Source organism: Podarcis gaigeae, assembly GCF_964106915.1.
Source record: "Podarcis gaigeae genome assembly, chromosome: 8".
NCBI lineage: Eukaryota > Metazoa > Chordata > Lepidosauria > Squamata > Lacertidae > Podarcis > Podarcis gaigeae.
In genome coordinates, this window is record NC_139684.1 from 595347 (window position 1) to 616133 (window position 20787).

At 47.3% G+C, this 20787-nt stretch overlaps 1 protein-coding gene across 2 annotated transcripts in view; it reads right to left on the reverse strand.

Annotated features, from left to right (window-relative positions):
- Positions 1-243: 243 nt before the first annotated feature.
- ZMAT4 (zinc finger matrin-type 4) overlaps positions 244-20787 on the reverse strand; it is a 296262-nt gene continuing 275718 nt past the window's right edge. Inside the window, exon 7 of one of the 2 annotated variants that reach the window (XM_083753412.1) lies at positions 244-655. In XM_083753412.1, the coding sequence (XP_083609538.1) occupies positions 637-655 (19 nt within the window). In that variant the 3' untranslated portion in view covers positions 244-636. The other variant, XM_083753413.1, reaches the window with a different exon arrangement.

Below are 20787 nucleotides of genomic sequence, written 5' to 3' on the forward strand. Positions count from 1 at the left end.
AAGTTATATTGTCATTAAATCATTCCACTCCATTAAGCTCAATGCAAAGGAAACACAAAGCAGTGTGCATAATCAGTTACTGTGTATATTGTTTGTGGGCTGAAAGCAACAACAGAAGCAGAGAACGACTGTATGGACAGATTAGATTCCCATTCATGGAGCAAATAAGCAAACCTCAGCCATTTCCACTCCTATTTCTGTTTTCGATGGTTTTTGCAGTGTTTCCAACACCTTCAATATCGTGTTTGACCAGAAGTCACAGTGTTTCGGGGGGAGCAGGGCGCTGATAGGGATGGCAAAGCTGTGGTTTTCCACATGTTGTTGGATTGAATTTTCCATCATACCTGATGATGGTTCGTCATGCTGCCTGGGACTGATGGAAGTTGAAGTCCAACAACTTCTAGAATGACACCAAGGGGCATGACTCCATTATGTACTACAGGAAGTGATGCTTCTCTCCATCTACTTCCAAATCTTTTCTACCTGTCTCCAGTCTACATTCCAAAGGTCAAGAGCCATTTTTTTCTCCCCCTCTCAGTGCAGATGACAAGAAGTATGCAGAATGTGGTGAAGACATCATGTTTATTTCTTGCTGAAGACTCGTTATTTACATCACATGGACTATTTAATAGGATCTTATACTCTCTGAAGAAATCTAAGAATAAATATGAAAAAAGAAAAAAATATTTTATTCCAATGGTCTCTGAAGATATATTTTACATTTTTAAACATACTCTCTTGATTGCATGTTGAATATATATAGACTTATCTCCAAGGGTAAAAAAATCCATCTGAATCTTGTTATGCACCACAAAATAAAAATAAAATTAAAATCCATTCATCGTCCAAAGCAAAGATTAGCTACACATTAATGATGCCACACAGGAAGTGCTCATTGTCCCAGAAGGCCTCCTAGTCATAGTCAACATAGCTCTTCTCTGGAGAAGAAACTGTGGTGGTAAATTGTCTTGGATGACCTCCTACTGGTTCTTCAGGCTGCAAAAAAAAGGGGGAGGAAGAAGCTTCTTACTCATTTGCAACAGGAATGAAAGCACAAAATTTGAGGGCTCTCTGGAGAGAGGTGGGCCAAACAACAGGCCTTATCTGTAGCCCTTTTTTATGGGATGCTCTCTCCAGGGAGGCTAACCTGGCACCAACCATGTCATCATTTTGGTTATTGAGAGCTGTTTGTTTTCCAGAGTTTTGGGGCAGCACCATAATATATATATTATTGCATAGTTAAATCCGCTTTCAATCATGTTTCTGTGGTTTTAATGTAACATTTACATTTTTTATTCTAAATTGCTTTGGGACTTACTTAGTGGGAAGTAAGGTACACATTTCACAAACCTAACCAAATGATAAGCTAAGTGGCCATGCTGTGGCAAAGCCCACACACTGTTTTTGTGAAATGCTTCACTACCCTGGGGAGGGGGAGAACTGACATATTAAATGTTCAAATTACCTGGGGATGGGGGTCCAACATCTTCAAAATGCCCTTTCCATTCAGGTTCCTTGCCTGCAGGACTTTTAGCCATGTGACCACCAACCCCCCTCTGCAAAATTTCCTTTTAAATTCTCAAATTAACTTATGTTATGGCATAAACAGCTTGCTGGACCATTTCAATGTTTCCTGCTTGTTTGTATCCTCCCACTGCACTTCACGCTACAAACAAACAGGATCTAAAAAACTCCTCAAACTTATAGAACAAAAAAGGAGAGAACTAGACTCCTTAGAAATCAACAAAACAATGATCAACATTCTATACTCTAAACAACGTTTCTATGAATATGGAGGGAAAAACTCCAGATTACTAGCAAATAGATGTAGGAAAAAAGCACTCAAAACAAGAATACACTGCATCACCAAAAAAGACGGCAACATAACATTCTCCCCCAAAGAAATAATCTCAGAATTTGCAGAATTCTACTCCAACCTATACACCTCCCATAACCCACCAGAGAGGGAAATCAAAAAATTCCTAGCAGGACTGACCATGCCAATGAGGAACCAATGAGGAACAGGAATTCATGGACAGTCCTATCACCCCAGAGGAAATAGATGCGGTCCTCAAAAACATGAAACCACACAAAGCCCCAGGCCCAGATGGCTTCACAGCAGAATTCTATAGGAAATTCAAAGAACCCTTGATGCCCTACATGACCCGCCTATTCAACGACATCATAAAAGGGGGCCCCATCCCCAAAACCTGGACCCACTCCAAAATAGTCTCCATCCCAAAACCACTAAAAGACAGCCTCAAAGTAGAATCATACCGCCCAATCTCATTAATAAACCAAGACTACAAGATATTCACATCAATCTTGGCCCACCACCTAAAATTCTTCCTACACAAGTTAATAGCCCCAGACCAGACTGGCTTTGTCCCTGGCCGCAATATAACAGACCCCATCAGGAAACTACTGAACCTGATCGAACACAGCAAGGCAACTAAACTCCCATTGACAATTATGTCCTTAGACATCCTCAAAGCCTTTGATTGCTTAGAGTGGAAATACATATTAGCAGTACTAACTAACATGAAATTTGGCCCCAACTTCCTACAAATCCTCAAACAAATATACTCCCAAGCCTCAGCAAGATGCAGAACTAATAATATGGATTGTAATACTATAGCTATCCAAAGAGGCACGAAACAAGGATGCCCACTGTCTCCCTTCTTATTTATCCTGGCTCTGGAACCCTTAGCAATCCGCATCCGAGCAGCCACAGACATCAAGGGAGTGGAAATAAAAGGCAGAACCTATAAATTAGGGCTCTTTGCAGATGACCTAATGGTCACAACACCAGACCCCATAAGCACAGCAACCTCCCTAATCAGAGAACTCAACACATTTGCAATGGTGTCGGGCCTACAGGTAAACTTCACAAAGTCAGAAGCTATGTGCTTCAACACCCCTCCTCACACCCAAACAGAACTCACTAAGGTCACCAAAATAAAACTTTGCCACACCAAGTTCAGATACCTAGGGGTACAAATAACCAGAAACCTCAATAAATTGCAACTCCATAACTACAAGCCCCTGTGGCGACAAATTAACAAAGACCTAAAGAGATGGAATAACATGAATTTCACTCTCTCAGACAAAATAGCCATGATCAAAATGATCACACTCCCAAAACCTATTCCAAACCCTCCCAATCTGGATCCCCCCCAACCCAACTCCGCAGTTGGCAGAGAAAACTACACTCTTTTATCTTCTCACATAAAAAACCAAGAATAAGCCCCAAATACCTGCACCTCCCCACCTCAGAAGGAGGATGGGGAATCCCCAACATAGAAGCATATTACATTGCCAACCAAATACGACATATAATCCCATATACACTCAAAGATGAGACAAAACAATGGGTACACCTAGAGAGGGACACAATTGAAAATACCTGCACCACAGCATACCCACTCCTCCCAAACAAACTAAAGAAAATCCCCACAACACTCAACAGGTACACACAGACCATGCTCAAAGCATGGAAAACACAAATAGGCAAACTATCCCCAACCCCATCCCCACTAATCCCCCTGGCGTACCAACCATTATCCCACCATGCAGCACAAAACCTCCAGATAAAAACCTGGCGAACCAAAGGCTTATATCGCCTAATAGACTTTTATAAAAATAACAAACCTTTGTCAACACAAGAAATACAAGACAAACTATAAGACACCTGTCAGGGACGCAGCGGGAGCGCAGGGAGGTGAGGTGATGGAGAGCGAGGGGGAGCAATCCGAGGGCAGCGTAGGAGAAGATGACAGTAGCCCGAGAGATTCCATGAGCCTCTCCAGCGAATTGGAAGATTCACAGAAGGGGGCGCCGATGGCCGGGGCAAGGGGGGTCCCAAGAGGGACACCCCAGAAGCAAGGGGCCAGCGGAGACTCCCAGAGCAGCAGTTGGAAATCAGGACCAGCTTCCCCACCAGAGCGTAGTGGGGGGGAGGAGTCCCAGGTATCAGGGCCAGCGTATTCACCACCAGCGAGAGAATATGAGTCAGGGCTGACCACGCCTCCATCGGAGAGCGAGGGAACGGTCAGGAGGAGGGTTGCCGGCTGGGCGCGCGCGCCAAGTTCAAATGTACAGGCGAGCGGCACAGCAGGTAGCCCGGATAGGGAACCAGGTCCTAAAGCCCGCCGGAAGGAGGGGCAAGAATCAGGGGGGTCAGCGTCAGAAGAGTCCAGAAAGGATGAAACCCCAGCGGGCAGGAGGGCCCAGAGGAGGAAGGAGCTAAGGAAGAGGTGGAGCAAGGCTAGAGTCTTAAACTGGTGTGGAAGGGGAGGAGATTCAGACGGAACTTCGCCGGTCTAGACTTTAAGATGTAGAGCTGCACGCTGCGGCTTTGAAATGGAAATTGAACTTCAATAAAGACTTTTGTACATAACTACAGCCGGGCGTTGGTCCTTTGTGAGCTGGTACCTAGGGGCGGCTCTGACAGTAAGTTCCGTCTCTATAAAAAACCTTCGCAGCGTGAGAGACGCAGCGAGGGACAAAACTTGGTGCTTTGCTAGCTCACGAAGATCGGGAAGGATGAGTACCGATGAAAGAATAACAGCCTTGCAAGATGCGGTCTCAAGGCTTAACATGGAGATAGCAGCATCCAGAAAGAGGGAGGATGACGCAGCTGCTGCCTGCCGGGATCTGCAAACCAGGTTGGAAGTGTTAACCAAACAGGGGCTACCGGGTGCCAGACCAGAGGAGATTGGTCTAGGAAAGAGGGGAGGCAGCCTCGTGTCTCATTTCGATGGGAGCCTGCAGCAGTATCCAAACTTCAGAGCAGACGTAGTTTTCGCGCTCAAGTTGCTGGAGAAGGATTTTAGAGATGAGGAGGAGAAAGTAGGCTTCATACTAACTCATCTCCATGGAGAAGCTAAAGCGTGGCTGCGCAATCTATGGCGCGATAATGACCCAGCCCTCCGAAATGCGGATGCCTTTATTAAGGCGATGGACGCTTGTTTTTTATCAGCGGTAGATGTAGGTGTGCGACAATATCACTCCCGCTTTTTTGCATTGGTCAACGCGCTAGGGTGGGAAAAAGACTCAGCTGCCGTCCGGGACCTGTTCTGGGAGGCTGAATGGGCCGGTTAAAGATGAAATTGCGAGGGGGGAGAGACCCCAGACCACTAAGGAAGTCATCCAGAGAGTGCTGGCCATAGGAGTGAGGCTGGAAGAACGTCCTTGGAGCAAAGAAGAAGGACATTGGGGACGCACGCCAGCTAGATCGCCTTCTTTCTTTCCCAGAGAGACAGCGCGCGCCCATTCCACGCCTCCACTGGGAGGGGGTGAAGAGCCAATGGAGATAGGTGGTGCCAGGGCTCAGACAGCAACCAGAGCCCTAACACCAGGAGCAGTCAAGGCGAAGCCTCCTAGAGGGAGCAGGAAGTGTTACATCTGTGAAAGTGCTCAGCACATGGCGAAATAGTGTCCCCAGAGGTTCCACAAGCACACTGCAGCCTCAGCAACAGTAACAGAAGCAGTTCAGCAGAGAGAACCACAGCAGGGAAACGACGGAGTCTGGCTGGAAGCGGAGGCACTGGGGCCCAGCCAGACGAGTCAGTGAAGCAGTCCCCAGGAATCTTACAGCCCACAGACCCCCCTCCCACCCAAACCAGTGGTACAGCTCACCGCATCACTCCAGATTCACAATGGGCTCACCATGGAAGTCCCTATTACCATTGACTCTGGTAGCAATGCAGACTTTATAGGAGTGGATTTCATCAAGCAACATAGCATAGCGCTCCTGCCAGCGACGATGCCCCTGAAAGTAGTCACAGTCGATGGAAGAGAATTGCTGGGGGGACAGGTGGTACAGCAAACGCCGCCAATGATGATGCAAATTGGAAATCATCGGGAAGTCATCAGCTTCAATGTCACCCACCTGTCAGACACGCCCATAGTATTGGGCATGAGTTGGCTGCACAGGCATAGCCCGGCATTAGCATGGTACCAGCGTCAATTGACCTTCTGCTCCTCCTACTGCACAGAACACTGCATCCTGACTAGCCAGGAAGACGAGGGGCAAGAGGATGAACCACAGCTACAACTGGGCATGCTGCAAGCGGTACCCGACAAGTACAAGGCGTTTTTGGAGGTCTTCTGCGAGAAGGAAGCGGACAAGCTGCCTCCCCACAGGCCCTACGACTGCAAGATTGACCTTCTGCCGGGGGCGACGCTGCCGACGGGGAGACTGTATTCCATGTCTGAGGATGAACTGCAGGAACTCAGGGAGTTCATACATCACAACTTGAAGAGGGGATTCATCCGAGAATCAAAAGCAGTGGGGGGCAGTCCTGTGTTCTTCGTGAAGAAAAAAGACACGCCCCAAAAGAGGCTGGTAGTTGATTATAGAATTTTAAATTCAAAAACTAAGCCCACGGAGTTCCCCATGCCCAAGATCGACGACCTGCTCGCGACGGTGAGGAAGGGACGCATCTTCACCAAGTTGGATCTACGTGGGGCGTACAACCTCATACGTATGCGGGAGGGCGATGAGTGGAAGACGGCCATGTTTACGCCGCTAGGCACCTATGAATATAGAGTTATGCCGTTTGGTTTACAAAATGGCTCCCACTGTTTTCAAGCCTTCATGCACCACGTCTTAGCGGGACTCCTCTACAAGAAGTGCGTCTGCTTCCTGGACGACGTCCTGATCTTCTCAGAATCACAGGAGGCTCACGAGAGGGACGTCAAGGAGGTCCTGCAGAGACTACGGGAGCAGAGACTTTACGCCAAACTGGAGAAGTGCCAGTTCGACATGACGGAGGTGAATTTCCTGGGCTACAAGCTATCCGACAAGGGACCTCGCCAAGGTCCGCTCGGTGTTGGACTGGAAGAGCATGCGCAATCGGAAGGAGGTCCAGAAGTTCGTCGGCTTTGCCAACTTTTATCGCAAGTTTATCAAGGGGTTCGCCATGCAAACGGCGGCCATCACAGACACCCTCAGCTCCAAGAAGAAGAAGTTCATCTGGACGGAGCAGGCGGAGCGCTCCTTTCAGACGCTCAAGCATCTCTTCGCGTCCGAAGAGCAGCTGCTGCACGTAAACCCCAGGAAACCCATGAGGGTTGAAACGGACGCTTCAGACAGAGCCGTGGGGGCAGTCCTGTTGCAGCGAGACCCGCAAGGGGACTGGAGGCCGTGTGCCTTCTACTCCAGGAAACTCAGCAAGTCGGAGCAGAACTACACCATCTGGGACAGGGAGTTGCTGGCCATTCATGCAGCCTTCAAGGCGTGGCGGCACTTCCTCATCGGAGCCAAACACACAGTGCAGGTCCGCACGGACCATAAGAACCTGGAGTACTGGCGCACGGCGCGGTTCCTGAACCAGAGACACATCCGCTGGGCGGAGTTCTTTGCGGATTTCGACATCAGGATAGAATACATCCCGGGAGACAACAACATCATGGCGGATGCGCTATCCAGGAAACCGCAGTATCTCGAGGAAGAGGCACCGGCGGCGGCCAAGCACATTTTCGCACCGGAAGCGAGGGCATGCGCCTCAGCCACAGTGGACCTGGACGCGGTACGTCGCGCGCTGCAGACGGACTCCTTCGCACGATCCAAGATGGAGGAGGTGCGCAGCGGCACAGCGAAGGGCGACGAGTTCCAGATACACGACGGACTGCTCATCAGAAAAGGGGCCCTCTACGTGCCAGGAGACGACCTCCGAGCGAAAGTACTGCAGCAGTTACACGACGCGCCCAGCGCTGGGCACTTCGGCAAAGAAAAGACGGTGGACTTAGTAGCCAGGGACTTTTGGTGGCCCAAGATGAGGGGGGAAGTCGCGGATTACGTCCCGAGGTGCGACACATGCCAAAGGGCCAAGCCAGTACACAGGCCGCCAGCGGGACTGCTGGAACCGCTACAGACACCACTCGAACCATGGGAGAGGGTGGCCCTGGACTTTGTCACGGATCTGCCCAGTTCGCGGGGCAAAACAGCAGTACTCGTGATCGTGGACATGTTCACCAAGATGGCCCACTTCATTCCTTGCGCGAAGGTGGCCACAGCGGAACAGACCGCCAAGCTGTTCATAGACCACGTGTTCAAGGTGCACGGCCACCACGATCTATCCTGTCCGACCGGGGGCGCCAGTTCATCTCGAGCTTCTGGCAGAAGCTGCTGGGCATCCTGAACGTCAAGATCAACTTAGCGTCGGCACGACACCCGCAGACCAACGGACAAGCGGAGAGGGTCAACGCCATCATGCAGCAGTACCTGAGATGCTACGCGAATCAACAGCCCTCGACCTGGGTGGACTACCTACCGCTGGCCGAGTTCGCCTACAACAACACGAAGCACGTGTCCATGGGGGTGACACCGTTCTTCGCCAACAATGGGCGGCATCCCAGAACCTTCCCGGGATTAGAGAGAGTGGGGGAGGGGGAGCCACAGGGAGCAGAAGCCTTGGCAACGGAGTTACAGGAGGTCCACGAGCAACTCCGGAGGCAGTTAGAACTAGCAAAACATGCATACAAAATGCAGGCAGACAGACACAGTAGAGTTGGGTAAGACATACAGGTGGGAGACTGGGTCTGGTTAGCGGCCCAGGCAGTACCGGCCAGATCGTTAGCTAAGAAAAAGCTCGGACACAAGCAGCTAGGGCCTTACCAAGTCGAGGCACAGACCAATCCAGTGGCCTTCCGGTTGACACTCCCGGAGGGATCCAGAATGCACCCAGTCTTTCATAGATCAGTGCTCACGCCCTACAAGGCACCTCACAGGTTTCAGGCGCCAGAGACAGCACCAGACCCGCTCAGGGAAGCGACCACGAAGGGGGGGTCGCCGAGGGTGGAGCCACTCAACGAGGCCAAGGAGATTTTAGACTCGAGATGGGGGGAGGAAGGGATTGAATATCTACTCGCCAGGGAGGACACCCCGGCCAGCACCAACAAGTGGGTACCGGACTATGCCGTGGAGGAGCAATTCCTCAAAGACGAGTTCCATGCACTTTTCCCACACAGACCCATGCCGGCAGATTATTTTGATGAATATCTTTTCACACCCACACTCTCAGCCAGCACGTTTCAGGGGTTCTCCTCAGCTGAGGAAACGGCGCCGGAGACTACCTCGCCGGAGGGGTCGATCTCAGGCTTTGGTACGGACCGCTCTTATTGGTGGGACACTCAACCCGAGGAGGAGTGGCGCAGGGAACTGCTAAGAGGGCCCTGGCACGCAGCCTCACCCGAGGAGATGGGGGGACAGGAGGGCATGGACGGGTTGGGGGAGGACCCTGGGTTCGAGCACACCTGCAAAGAAAAGGAAGCGGAGGAGATCGACATCGATGTGCCCATCACGGACTGGCAGCAGGCCAGGGGGGAAGAACTGTATCCGGCACTCACCCCCACAGCATTGGAGCACCCGGAACCCACGCCAGAAGAGGGAGAGGGGGAAAGGGGGGGCTTCGAGGGGGGGATGTATGTCAGGGACGCAGCGGAGCGCAGGGAGGGGAGGTGATGGAGAGCGAGGGGGAGCAATCCGAGGGCAGCGTAGGAGAAGATGACAGTAGCCCGAGAGATTCCATGAGCCTCTCCAGCGAATCGGAAGATTCACAGAAGGGGGCGCCGATGGCCGGGGCAAGGGGGGTCCCAAGAGGGACACCCCAGAAGCAAGGGGCCAGCGGAGACTCCCAGAGCAGCAGTTGGAAATCAGGACCAGCTTCCCCACCAGAGCGTAGTGGGGGGGAGGAGTACCAGGTATCGGGGCCAGCGTATTCACCACCAGCGAGAGAATATGAGTCAGGGCTGACCACGCCTCCATCGGAGAGCGAGGGAACGGTCAGGAGGAGGGTTGCCGGCTGGGCGTGCGCGCCAAGTTCAAATGTACAGGCGAGCGGCACAGCAGGTAGCCCGGATAGGGAACCAGGTCCTAAAGCCCGCCGGAAGGAGGGGCAAGAATCAGGGGGGTCAGCGTCAGAAGAGTCCAGAAAGGATGAAACCCCAGCGGGCAGGAGGGCCCAGAGGAGGAAGGAGCTAAGGAAGAGGTGGAGCAAGGCTAGAGTCTTAAACTGGTGTGGAAGGGGAGGAGATTCAGACGGAACTTCGCCGGTCTAGACTTTAAGATGTAGAGCTGCACGCTGCGGCTTTGAAATGGAAATTGAACTTCAATAAAGACTTTTGTACATAACGACAGCCTGGCGTTGGTCCTTTGTGAGCTGGGACCTAGGGGCGGCTCTGACAACTCCCAAATGCCCTGGTTAACACAACACCAACTACATGCCCTCTTAAACAACCCAACAGTAAAATTAGCAGCAACTAGGCCCCTGACAACCTTCGAAAACCTCCTCCTAACAACAAAGGGAAACAGTAAAGGGACGGTATCCGCAATATACAAAATACTACTACAAAATCCCACAAACCCCCTAGACGCAATCAAAAAACAATGGGAGAATGACATAGGCTATGAGATTAACCCCACGCAGTGGACCAGAATGTGGTCTAAACCTCCCTTTAAATCCATATCAACGAAAAGAAAAGAACTCACACTGAAACTCACCTACAGGTGGTACCTAACACCAAGGAAACTAGCGCTAATACGCCCAGGAACCTCACCAAAATGCTGGAGAGGTTGCACCTCCACAGGCACATACCTCCACATGTGGTGGGAGTGTCCCAAAATCCAACTATTCTGGGCAACAGCCATACAAGAAATATGTAAAATAACTAAACAAGTATTAGATATCACCCCAGAATTGGCCCTACTAAACATCTTCCAAGACAACAACGCCCATTTACACCACAAAGAACTCATAACCCACCTACTTTCAGCAGCTAGAAACACCATAACCAGACACTGGAGAGACCTGTCAGGAGTAAGCATGGACCAATGGTACCAAATAGTATGGGAAACAGCCCTACTGGAAAAATTAACTAATAAACTGAAACTGACACGGGGACAAACAGTAGAAGACACCTTCACCCCGGTATGGCTCCCCTTTATCACATACACAGCCCAACAGGACAACGACAATAATCCACCAACAGCATACAAATCAATATGGCTAACCTGATCCAAAACACCCACCCACCCCACTCACACACGAAAACAAAAATCACCACAGCCAATCACAAACAAACAATCACACCCTAGGCCAACCCCAAACTCTCTCACCACCAAAGGAACACAAGTGAACAACACAAACAACGCTGACACCAAACTCTACATACATTAAGCATAATAGAAACACCACCACCTGACCCCACCCCCATCCATCTTCCCTCCCTCCACCCCCTTTCTTTTTCCCTTTTTTTCCCCTTCTCCCCCTAATGCCTTAACACATGAAACGGATTTGTAAAAATGTTACATGGGGGAAAAAATACGAGACATTACACTTCTGTAAAACAAGAAAATCCTAAATAATAATAATAAAAATATCTTCCCACTGCACTTTAACCAAACACTGCAAAAAATAGTAAATAAAAGAGCAACCTCAATGAGGTCACATGTAAGATTGCATGTAAGTCTTGGTGTCATTGTACATATAGTTATCAAGCTTTTTGGGGGGCCATGTCATTCAGCTCCTGCACCACACCAAAAAAGAGACTTGATGCAACCATAGGCACAACACAATCACAAAGACTGTTTCTTTGTTGTTGTTTTTCCCTTTCCCGATGTGCATGTGAAGACTGAATGCAGCCTGAGACTGGGGGAGAAATGAGTACATTTTAGGTGCATCCAATTGACATGTGACTGCCAATGCACAGGTCCTTTTGGACCCAGAAGAGGGAGGAATGGGGGGGAGGGGGGATGCTACCAGAGAAGAGCAGGCTTAGGCAAACACTGCCGACCCGCACAGGGGCCAGGAACCAACATGTGAGCAAAATGGCTGGTGCCTGGTGCAAGTAGGCATTTAAAGATGAATGCACTTTACAAAACAATATGAAAACAGAAGCACGGCTATCCTTCAAAATTCACACTTCTTCCAATTTTTGCGATTCAGTTTTCCAGCCAAGTAACCTGTAAAAAAAATGCATATGCTGGAGTAGTGTCTACAAAAATGTCTATATTAGTGAAAATAACATGCAAAAATGCATATACAGGGGGAAAATAATTTGCAAAAATTACACACAAAAATATTTGGAGAAACAGAATCTCAGGTAGGTGAACTGCCCAATTCCTAGAGGGTTGAATTAGGACGTGGGTGACCAGGGTTCCAATCCTTCCTCAGCCATGAAGTTCACTGGGTGGCCTTGGGTCAGTCACTGCCTCTCAGCCCAACCTCCCTCAAAGGATTAAATGAGCCAGCCTGAGATCCTTGAAGGAAAAGGTGAGGCATAAAGGCAAGCAAAAAAAATTTTCTGTGCTCTGCTGGTTTTGCACCAGCAGGACAGAAGGGCCAGAGCATAAGGTCCCAGGCACCCCAGAGGACACCCTGGAGAGCCACTGCCAGTCAGTGTGGAAAATAGTGAGCTGTATGAACCAATGGTCTGGCTCAACACAAGGCTGTTCTCTATATTGTTCCTTCTGTGGGGTTCATTATTTTGTCTATTCTTCTTTTCTCTGGTGCTTTCTGTCCCAGTTTTTCCCTCCCACTGGTTGCAATGGGGAGAACAATTGGCACGCCAACGCTGATGCACTTTCGCCCCATTCTTGGTCTGTGTGTCTGGTGAATGGGAGGATCCAATGAATGCTTTCTTTTTGATGGTGCCACTGTTGGACCACAGATGGCAGATTGGTGTAGGGCAGATGGTGTAGTTGGTGATGCTGGACATGAACATCATCTGTGAACATCTTCTCTGAGGTTGGAGGGGAGACACACTCTACCTGGTGGCCCCTGGGCTGTGATGCCCTCCCAAAAACCACAGGAGAGCATCTAAACAACTAACAGTGAGAGAACAAATGTTTTCTTTTGGGTGCAAAAGTCATTCCATCATTATAATATATATGCCTCTGAAATCCATTACACATTTAGTGATTTTCAAAATGTGATCAAAATACTTAAACAAATCAAGATAACTATTTCCCCCTTTCAACAAAAAAGAAAGATGAGAACTTTAAATCTCATCATGATGGAACTATTCCAGCCTCTTTCTAGCAGCACAGTATTAAAGTGCCTTTAAATCCCAATTAGCTTTTATAAATATTCATCTGCTAGAGTTATTATTGCACTACAGACCTCTTTTTCATATATTAGTTCTCTGCATGAAGCATGAAGCTCATCGAATAAACGTGGCTATTAATAAATGCTGCAGCAATTTAAATTACCCCCCAAAATAACAATCTTTTAGAAAAAATGGGGCAGATGTGCTTTAATGCTTTGGTGCTTAACAAAATTTCCTTAAGTTTTATGGAAATCTAACTGGGCAGAGTAACTTGAACATCTCTCAGGAATATATTTTGATTATGTGGGATTTTTACTTTAAAGGCAAATGAAGATGAAGGCAATGGAGGAAAACATTGTCTGCCTAGAAATGCAAGGTTATAAAAGCAGACAATGAAGACATTCAATTTTAGTGGCCCTTGTAAAGGTATAATGGGGAAGCTGAGCGAACACTGTGCTTGACAGCAAATTTTAAAATCTGGGGGGTGAGTTAAGGAATAGCATCCCCCACTCTTTTTTTCTGTGTAGTGGAGCCGACTTTGGAGAAATCAAAGCTAAATCCCAGAAGCTCTTAGCAATGGTGCCATGGGCTCAGGGTGCTGGCCTAGGGATGTGGGAGCCATGATGCTCACTGGGTGAGCTTGGGCCAGTCTCTGTCTCTCTCCTCCCCTAGAAGGATGAGGAAAATTGCAAAAGAAGCATCCCTAGAAGAGTGGATGATCTTGGATTAAAGCAATCAAGTGGGCACATATGAGGCAAGTAGACTGATTCCAAGCAGTGGAGGATTTTATATACTAATAGTTTCTTGGGTTCTTCTGTGCTGCAAGTGCTGGCTGGATGCCTGGCTGCAGGTAGTGGGAGACTCTCAGCTGCTCTGTATTAACTGCATCTCAGGGTCCTGGGCTAATCATGAGTAATGCCAGGTGCACTTCAAGGCAGGCTATAAAAGCCATATGTGGGAGGGGCCCGGGGAGCTTCTGCCCAGGTCAAAGGACCTGATGCTGGGAGAGTGACGGTCGGGGTCTTTTTCCTGGAGCTCCGGGCAGCTGAAGGGGAGATTGGGTAGCCCCTGTTGGGTATGTTTTAGTTTATGCTTTGCATGCCTGCTGTTTATTTGTTAATAAAACTGTTTTGGTTCCCCTTCCACCACCTCATTCCTTTTGTCCTGATATCCTTGGAAAGAACTGCTGTATTTGGCAGCACACTTGTTGAGCAAAAATGACAGCCCGAACCACTGCCAACCTGTCGGGGAAAGGGGCTCCCGGTTTGGGCTGGCAGCAGCCACAGCATGTCAAGCAGCCCGAGCTGCCCGAACCGGAGCCCAGGCCACCTGAGCCCAAGCCCCCAACCCCCTAAAAACCTGGACATTTCCTTTAAAATGTAAAAATCCACCCAGATGGGCATGTTGGCCCCCCAGAAGAGGACATGACCAGGTTTCCTCAGATGTATGGTAACTCTAATGTGAAATTACTAATGCCTGAACTACAGTGGTAGTCAATCCCAGCTTGGCTAACAAAATCCACTCCTCAAGACCTGGTACCCTGAGAAGACTCTCTATCCACAAAGACCCCTTAGCACTCTTCATGGTTCTGAGGGCTCCACTTGGCTGCTGTGGTGAATCCAAGGGGCTCCTGGCACATAGAGGTGTGCTATGCAGGAGAATGTGCCATTCCGGATAGTGACCCTTGAACATGACATGCACGGTGCTCTGCCTCACAGAAGGATAGTTTCTCAGTCATCACGCAGCTGGAGTTATGTGTGAAGAAGCAAAGTCTCCCTTCTGCCCTGCAGCGTCTCTGCTCCACTACAGTTCATGTTCCATCATCTTGTTATCCACCGTGGCAGAATTACATAATTAATTACAGACATTACATAAGCCACATTCCACCACATATACTACAATGCAAATGCAAGGCAAAATAAAAAATATACAGTATCTTATTTGTGGACTGAAAGCAAAGCAGCAGCAAATGTCATTCGTATTCACTGGACACAGGACAAATAAGTGAACATTAGCAATTTTTTCTCCCCTTTCTGTTTCCATTGGAATGCTCCAATGAAAGACCAACCCCAGAAATTTTGGCACCTGAGATTTTTCATTATGGAACTGAATTCAGTTAAAATATAGCATTAGTATTATTAACTGACAATGCACTGCCTTTAAATATTGCTCTGCAACTGTTGCCTGAGGTGACTGAATCATTCCTCTCTTAACAGTAGGCTTGGCCTTGCATGAGTCGCCTTCAGCATGGTTTCTACTGCCTGCCCCTCCCCCTTCCCTCAGAAAGTGGGTCAGGACACAAGGGCTTGGGTCTCTTTCTGCCAGCTATTACCAAGGAAGAAGATTCCTCCAACTTCTGCAGCCTGCCTGACCCTATTGTGGAAGTGGCACATGACTCTTGCCGTCCACTGACTGCTGGTCCCCATGGAAACCAGGCTGCTTACGAGTCCTGCGTTCAGCACAAACAGCCCTCTCCACAAGTGGCATGGCCTCTCCTTGCCCCTGTGTCTCACTCTGCTTTGTCTGCAGGGAAAAGCCAATTTCAGTCCCAGTCACCATGCCCAATTGACAGGGGTGATGGGAGTTGTGGTTCAACACCTAAAGGACTCCAGGTTAGCCTGACTAGCAGCAGTTCTTCAGTGTCTCAGTGAGGGTTCCCCCCCCCCACTCGTGGTCTTTTCAACTGACTATATGAGGGACTGAATCTGGGGTCTTGTGCACATAAAGCATCAGCTCCACCACATGGTTCTGTGAATGTCTGTGGGTATGCCTGTGCAAAGGGTTTGTGTGCAGAGGACTACAAACATGCAGGGGAATGACTGCACTCTACATTATTTTTAAATTCATCCCCCAAAATAAACTTTCAAAAGCAAAAATTACAAATGTTTGAAATTCAACCAGTTTGAATTCCAAAATGTTTCCAGTGTCATGTGTGCAAATTGTTGCTTTTATATAGATGAAGATGGACCATGTCTTTAAATTGTGACTATTGCACAATAGCAATTATGTTAAACATCAACTCATGTTTAAATCAATGATTAATAAAATGATTAATAAAATATATTCTAGTTTTCACTAATCTATTGTATTGTTGTGCGTGTGTGAGTGCCAGACTCCCCTGTGTACTGAATTTCAGACTCCCCTGTTGTGAATATCTGGGTGCCAGATACTGAACCTTTGGATTCAGCAAATGTTAAAATATAAGCCAGGCCAGTTTTGTGCTGAGGAAATCACCTGGGGTCATGGGCCATTAGGAGAACAAAAGGTGACATGCCATGAGGAAAGAGATGGGGCTCTGTGGTACATGGCAAATGGGATGAGCCCCTCCCTCAACTCATAGTTAGTTAGAAGACAAAGGCAGAGTTTGAGGTGAGCTTTTAGAGTTGAAGGGAAAAGGTTACAGTTGGGTAAAGGCGGCAAGCTAGAGCCATCAGAGCATGATGGTTGATTCTGTTTTGAATCTACTGCTGTGGGGGAAGCAAGACCCTCTTGGAGTGATTATGTTGTGAACCCCTCCATTGTAGGATCAGGTTGTATATATAAACCATATATCATAAAGACACCACAGTCTCTGCTGTGCCTCATTCCCAAAAGGAAGCACCAACTCTGAGTAAAGTTCCTGGAACCACTGGAAATCTTGCAGTGCTCAGAGATTGGGGTGTGCAACAACAGCATGTTCACCCGTCTTCTGATTATTAATTTGGGGATAATAATGTATTTTCCCATTCTCCAAGAGAGTTAAGGTCAGCTAGGGTCTACTATTTTTATTTCTTATTCAGGATGTTGCAATCATAAGAAATCCATTCACCAAACCTTGTATGAGTCATCAAAACCAAGTGGTAAAGGAGGAGCTGTAAATCAGACATTTTAGTAATATTTTTAACACTGTTCCCATTTTTTCCAAGACACTTGGACGCATCCATGATTAGTGAAAATAATTCTCTTTGACATTCCCAGTGCTCAGGTGGAGCACTTAGTTTATGCCAATTTTAAAAATTAATGTACTACATTATTATTATTATTATTATTATTATTATTATTATTATTATTATTATTATTAAAATTTCTATACTGACCCTCATCTGAAGATGACAGAGGTGTTTGAAACATAAAAATACATCATCCCGCCCATCTGGGTTTCCATAACATAGTAAAAAACAAAAACGATAATCCACAAATACAGTTTAAAATGCTACAGATTTTTTTAATTAGCCAAAGGCCTAGGAAAAGTGAAATATGTAGTAAAGACACTAGGCAAGCTTTCCTGGGAAGAGCATTCCACAAGCAGGAAGCCACCTAAGTAAGCTTTTTTTTAAAAAAAAAAAAACCCTCAAAAGTTCATCAGGTATACCTATTTAGGAATATGGGACTGGGATGGGAACACAAACAAGCTTGAAAATGTGATGTGATTTTGCCCAGACCAAACATGAGCTCAAGCAGGACCGACTCAAGACATTTTGGTACCTGAAGAAAACCACAAAATTTTGCCTACCCCCAACCTGGAAAGAAGGGGAGGGAGTGAAGCTCTACATCAGGAACAAGGTGAGGAGTGGAGAGCTATATCAGAAACAAAGGAAGGAACATTCACATGTTCCTAGTCTTTGGAAGCCAAATGTGCTGCCCCCTACCTTGCCTCATTGGTGGGCCAGCCCTGAGCTCAAGTGCATATTATAACAGTCTCCTTCTAATTCTTTCAGTTCCAGAATCTATCTTAGGCTGTGCTGTGAACCAAAAAGCTCTTCAGACCCATCCAGGAAAGACCCATCCAAAGACTCTTCAGAGAAATGTGTCTTCAAATCCAGGGGCGGGGGAACAGGGCAGCATATGAGGGTGTGCATATGAAGTGGCAGCCACAGCCTCACAGAAGCCATGTTCTGGGACAGGGATGGAGCAGGGGTGAGGCAACACAGGGGATCCCCAGGTCTTGCTGCTACCACATCTCCAGCCCAGCACCACTGCCAGGAGGGTGCCACTTCTCTTCTGTACCCCCTTTCAAGTGCCACTGCTGGAGGCAGTAATAGAGGGATAAAATGGCTCCTGAATTTTGGAAACCAGGCTGCTTACGAGTCCTGCGTTCAGCACAAACAGCCCTCTCCACAAGTGGCATGGCCTCTCCTTGCCCCTGTGTCTCACTCTGCTTTGTCTGCAGGGAAAAGCCAATTTCAGTCCCAGTCACCATGCCCAATTGACAGGGGTGATGGGAGTTGTGGTTCAACACCTAAAGGACTCCAGGTTAGCCTGACTAGCAGCAGTTCTTCAGTGTCTCAGTGAGGGTTCCCCCCCCCCACTCGTGGTCTTTTCAACTGACTATATGAGGGACTGAATCTGGGGTCTTGTGCACATAAAGCATCAGCTCCACCACATGGTTCTGTGAATGTCTGTGGGTATGCCTGTGCAAAGGGTTTGTGTGCAGAGGACTACAAACATGCAGGGGAATGACTGCACTCTACATTATTTTTAAATTCATCCCCCAAAATAAACTTTCAAAAGCAAAAATTACAAATGTTTGAAATTCAACCAGTTTGAATTCCAAAATGTTTCCAGTGTCATGTGTGCAAATTGTTGCTTTTATATAGATGAAGATGGACCATGTCTTTAAATTGTGACTATTGCACAATAGCAATTATGTTAAACATCAACTCATGTTTAAATCAATGATTAATAAAATGATTAATAAAATATATTCTAGTTTTCACTAATCTATTGTATTGTTGTGCGTGTGTGAGTGCCAGACTCCCCTGTGTACTGAATTTCAGACTCCCCTGTTGTGAATATCTGGGTGCCAGATACTGAACCTTTGGATTCAGCAAATGTTAAAATATAAGCCAGGCCAGTTTTGTGCTGAGGAAATCACCTGGGGTCATGGGCCATTAGGAGAACAAAAGGTGACATGCCATGAGGAAAGAGATGGGGCTCTGTGGTACATGGCAAATGGGATGAGCCCCTCCCTCAACTCATAGTTAGTTAGAAGACAAAGGCAGAGTTTGAGGTGAGCTTTTAGAGTTGAAGGGAAAAGGTTACAGTTGGGTAAAGGCGGCAAGCTAGAGCCATCAGAGCATGATGGTTGATTCTGTTTTGAATCTACTGCTGTGGGGGAAGCAAGACCCTCTTGGAGTGATTATGTTGTGAACCCCTCCATTGTAGGATCAGGTTGTATATATAAACCATATATCATAAAGACACCACAGTCTCTGCTGTGCCTCATTCCCAAAAGGAAGCACCAACTCTGAGTAAAGTTCCTGGAACCACTGGAAATCTTGCAGTGCTCAGAGATTGGGGTGTGCAACAACAGCATGTTCACCCGTCTTCTGATTATTAATTTGGGGATAATAATGTATTTTCCCATTCTCCAAGAGAGTTAAGGTCAGCTAGGGTCTACTATTTTTATTTCTTATTCAGGATGTTGCAATCATAAGAAATCCATTCACCAAACCTTGTATGAGTCATCAAAACCAAGTGGTAAAGGAGGAGCTGTAAATCAGACATTTTAGTAATATTTTTAACACTGTTCCCATTTTTTCCAAGACACTTGGACGCATCCATGATTAGTGAAAATAATTCTCTTTGACATTCCCAGTGCTCAGGTGGAGCACTTAGTTTATGCCAATTTTAAAAATTAATGTACTACATTATTATTATTATTATTATTATTATTATTATTATTATTATTATTATTATTAAAATTTCTATACTGACCCTCATCTGAAGATGACAGAGGTGTTTGAAACATAAAAATACATCATCCCGCCCATCTGGGTTTCCATAACATAGTAAAAAACAAAAACGATAATCCACAAATACAGTTTAAAATGCTACAGATTTTTTTAATTAGCCAAAGGCCTAGGAAAAGTGAAATATGTAGTAAAGACACTAGGCAAGCTTTCCTGGGAAGAGCATTCCACAAGCAGGAAGCCACCTAAGTAAGCTTTTTTTAAAAAAAAAAAAAACCCTCAAAAGTTCATCAGGTATACCTATTTAGGAATATGGGACTGGGATGGGAACACAAACAAGCTTGAAAATGTGATGTGATTTTGCCCAGACCAAACATGAGCTCAAGCAGGACCGACTCAAGACATTTTGGTACCTGAAGAAAACCACAAAATTTTGCCTACCCCCAACCTGGAAAGAAGGGGAGGGAGTGAAGCTCTACATCAGGAACAAGGTGAGGAGTGGAGAGCTATATCAGAAACAAAGGAAGGAACATTCACATGTTCCTAGTCTTTGGAAGCCAAATGTGCTGCCCCCTACCTTGCCTCATTGGTGGGCCAGCCCTGAGCTCAAGTGCATATTATAACAGTCTCCTTCTAATTCTTTCAGTTCCAGAATCTATCTTAGGCTGTGCTGTGAACCAAAAAGCTCTTCAGACCCATCCAGGAAAGACCCATCCAAAGACTCTTCAGAGAAATGTGTCTTCAAATCCAGGGGCGGGGGAACAGGGCAGCATATGAGGGTGTGCATATGAAGTGGCAGCCACAGCCTCACAGAAGCCATGTTCTGGGACAGGGATGGAGCAGGGGTGAGGCAACACAGGGGATCCCCAGGTCTTGCTGCTACCACATCTCCAGCCCAGCACCACTGCCAGGAGGGTGCCACTTCTCTTCTGTACCCCCTTTCAAGTGCCACTGCTGGAGGCAGTAATAGAGGGATAAAATGGCTCCTGAATTTTGAGTGTGTACACATTCCTACTGATAGACAAGCAATAGATAAGGCATTAGCAGAGAGTGGAAGGGAGAG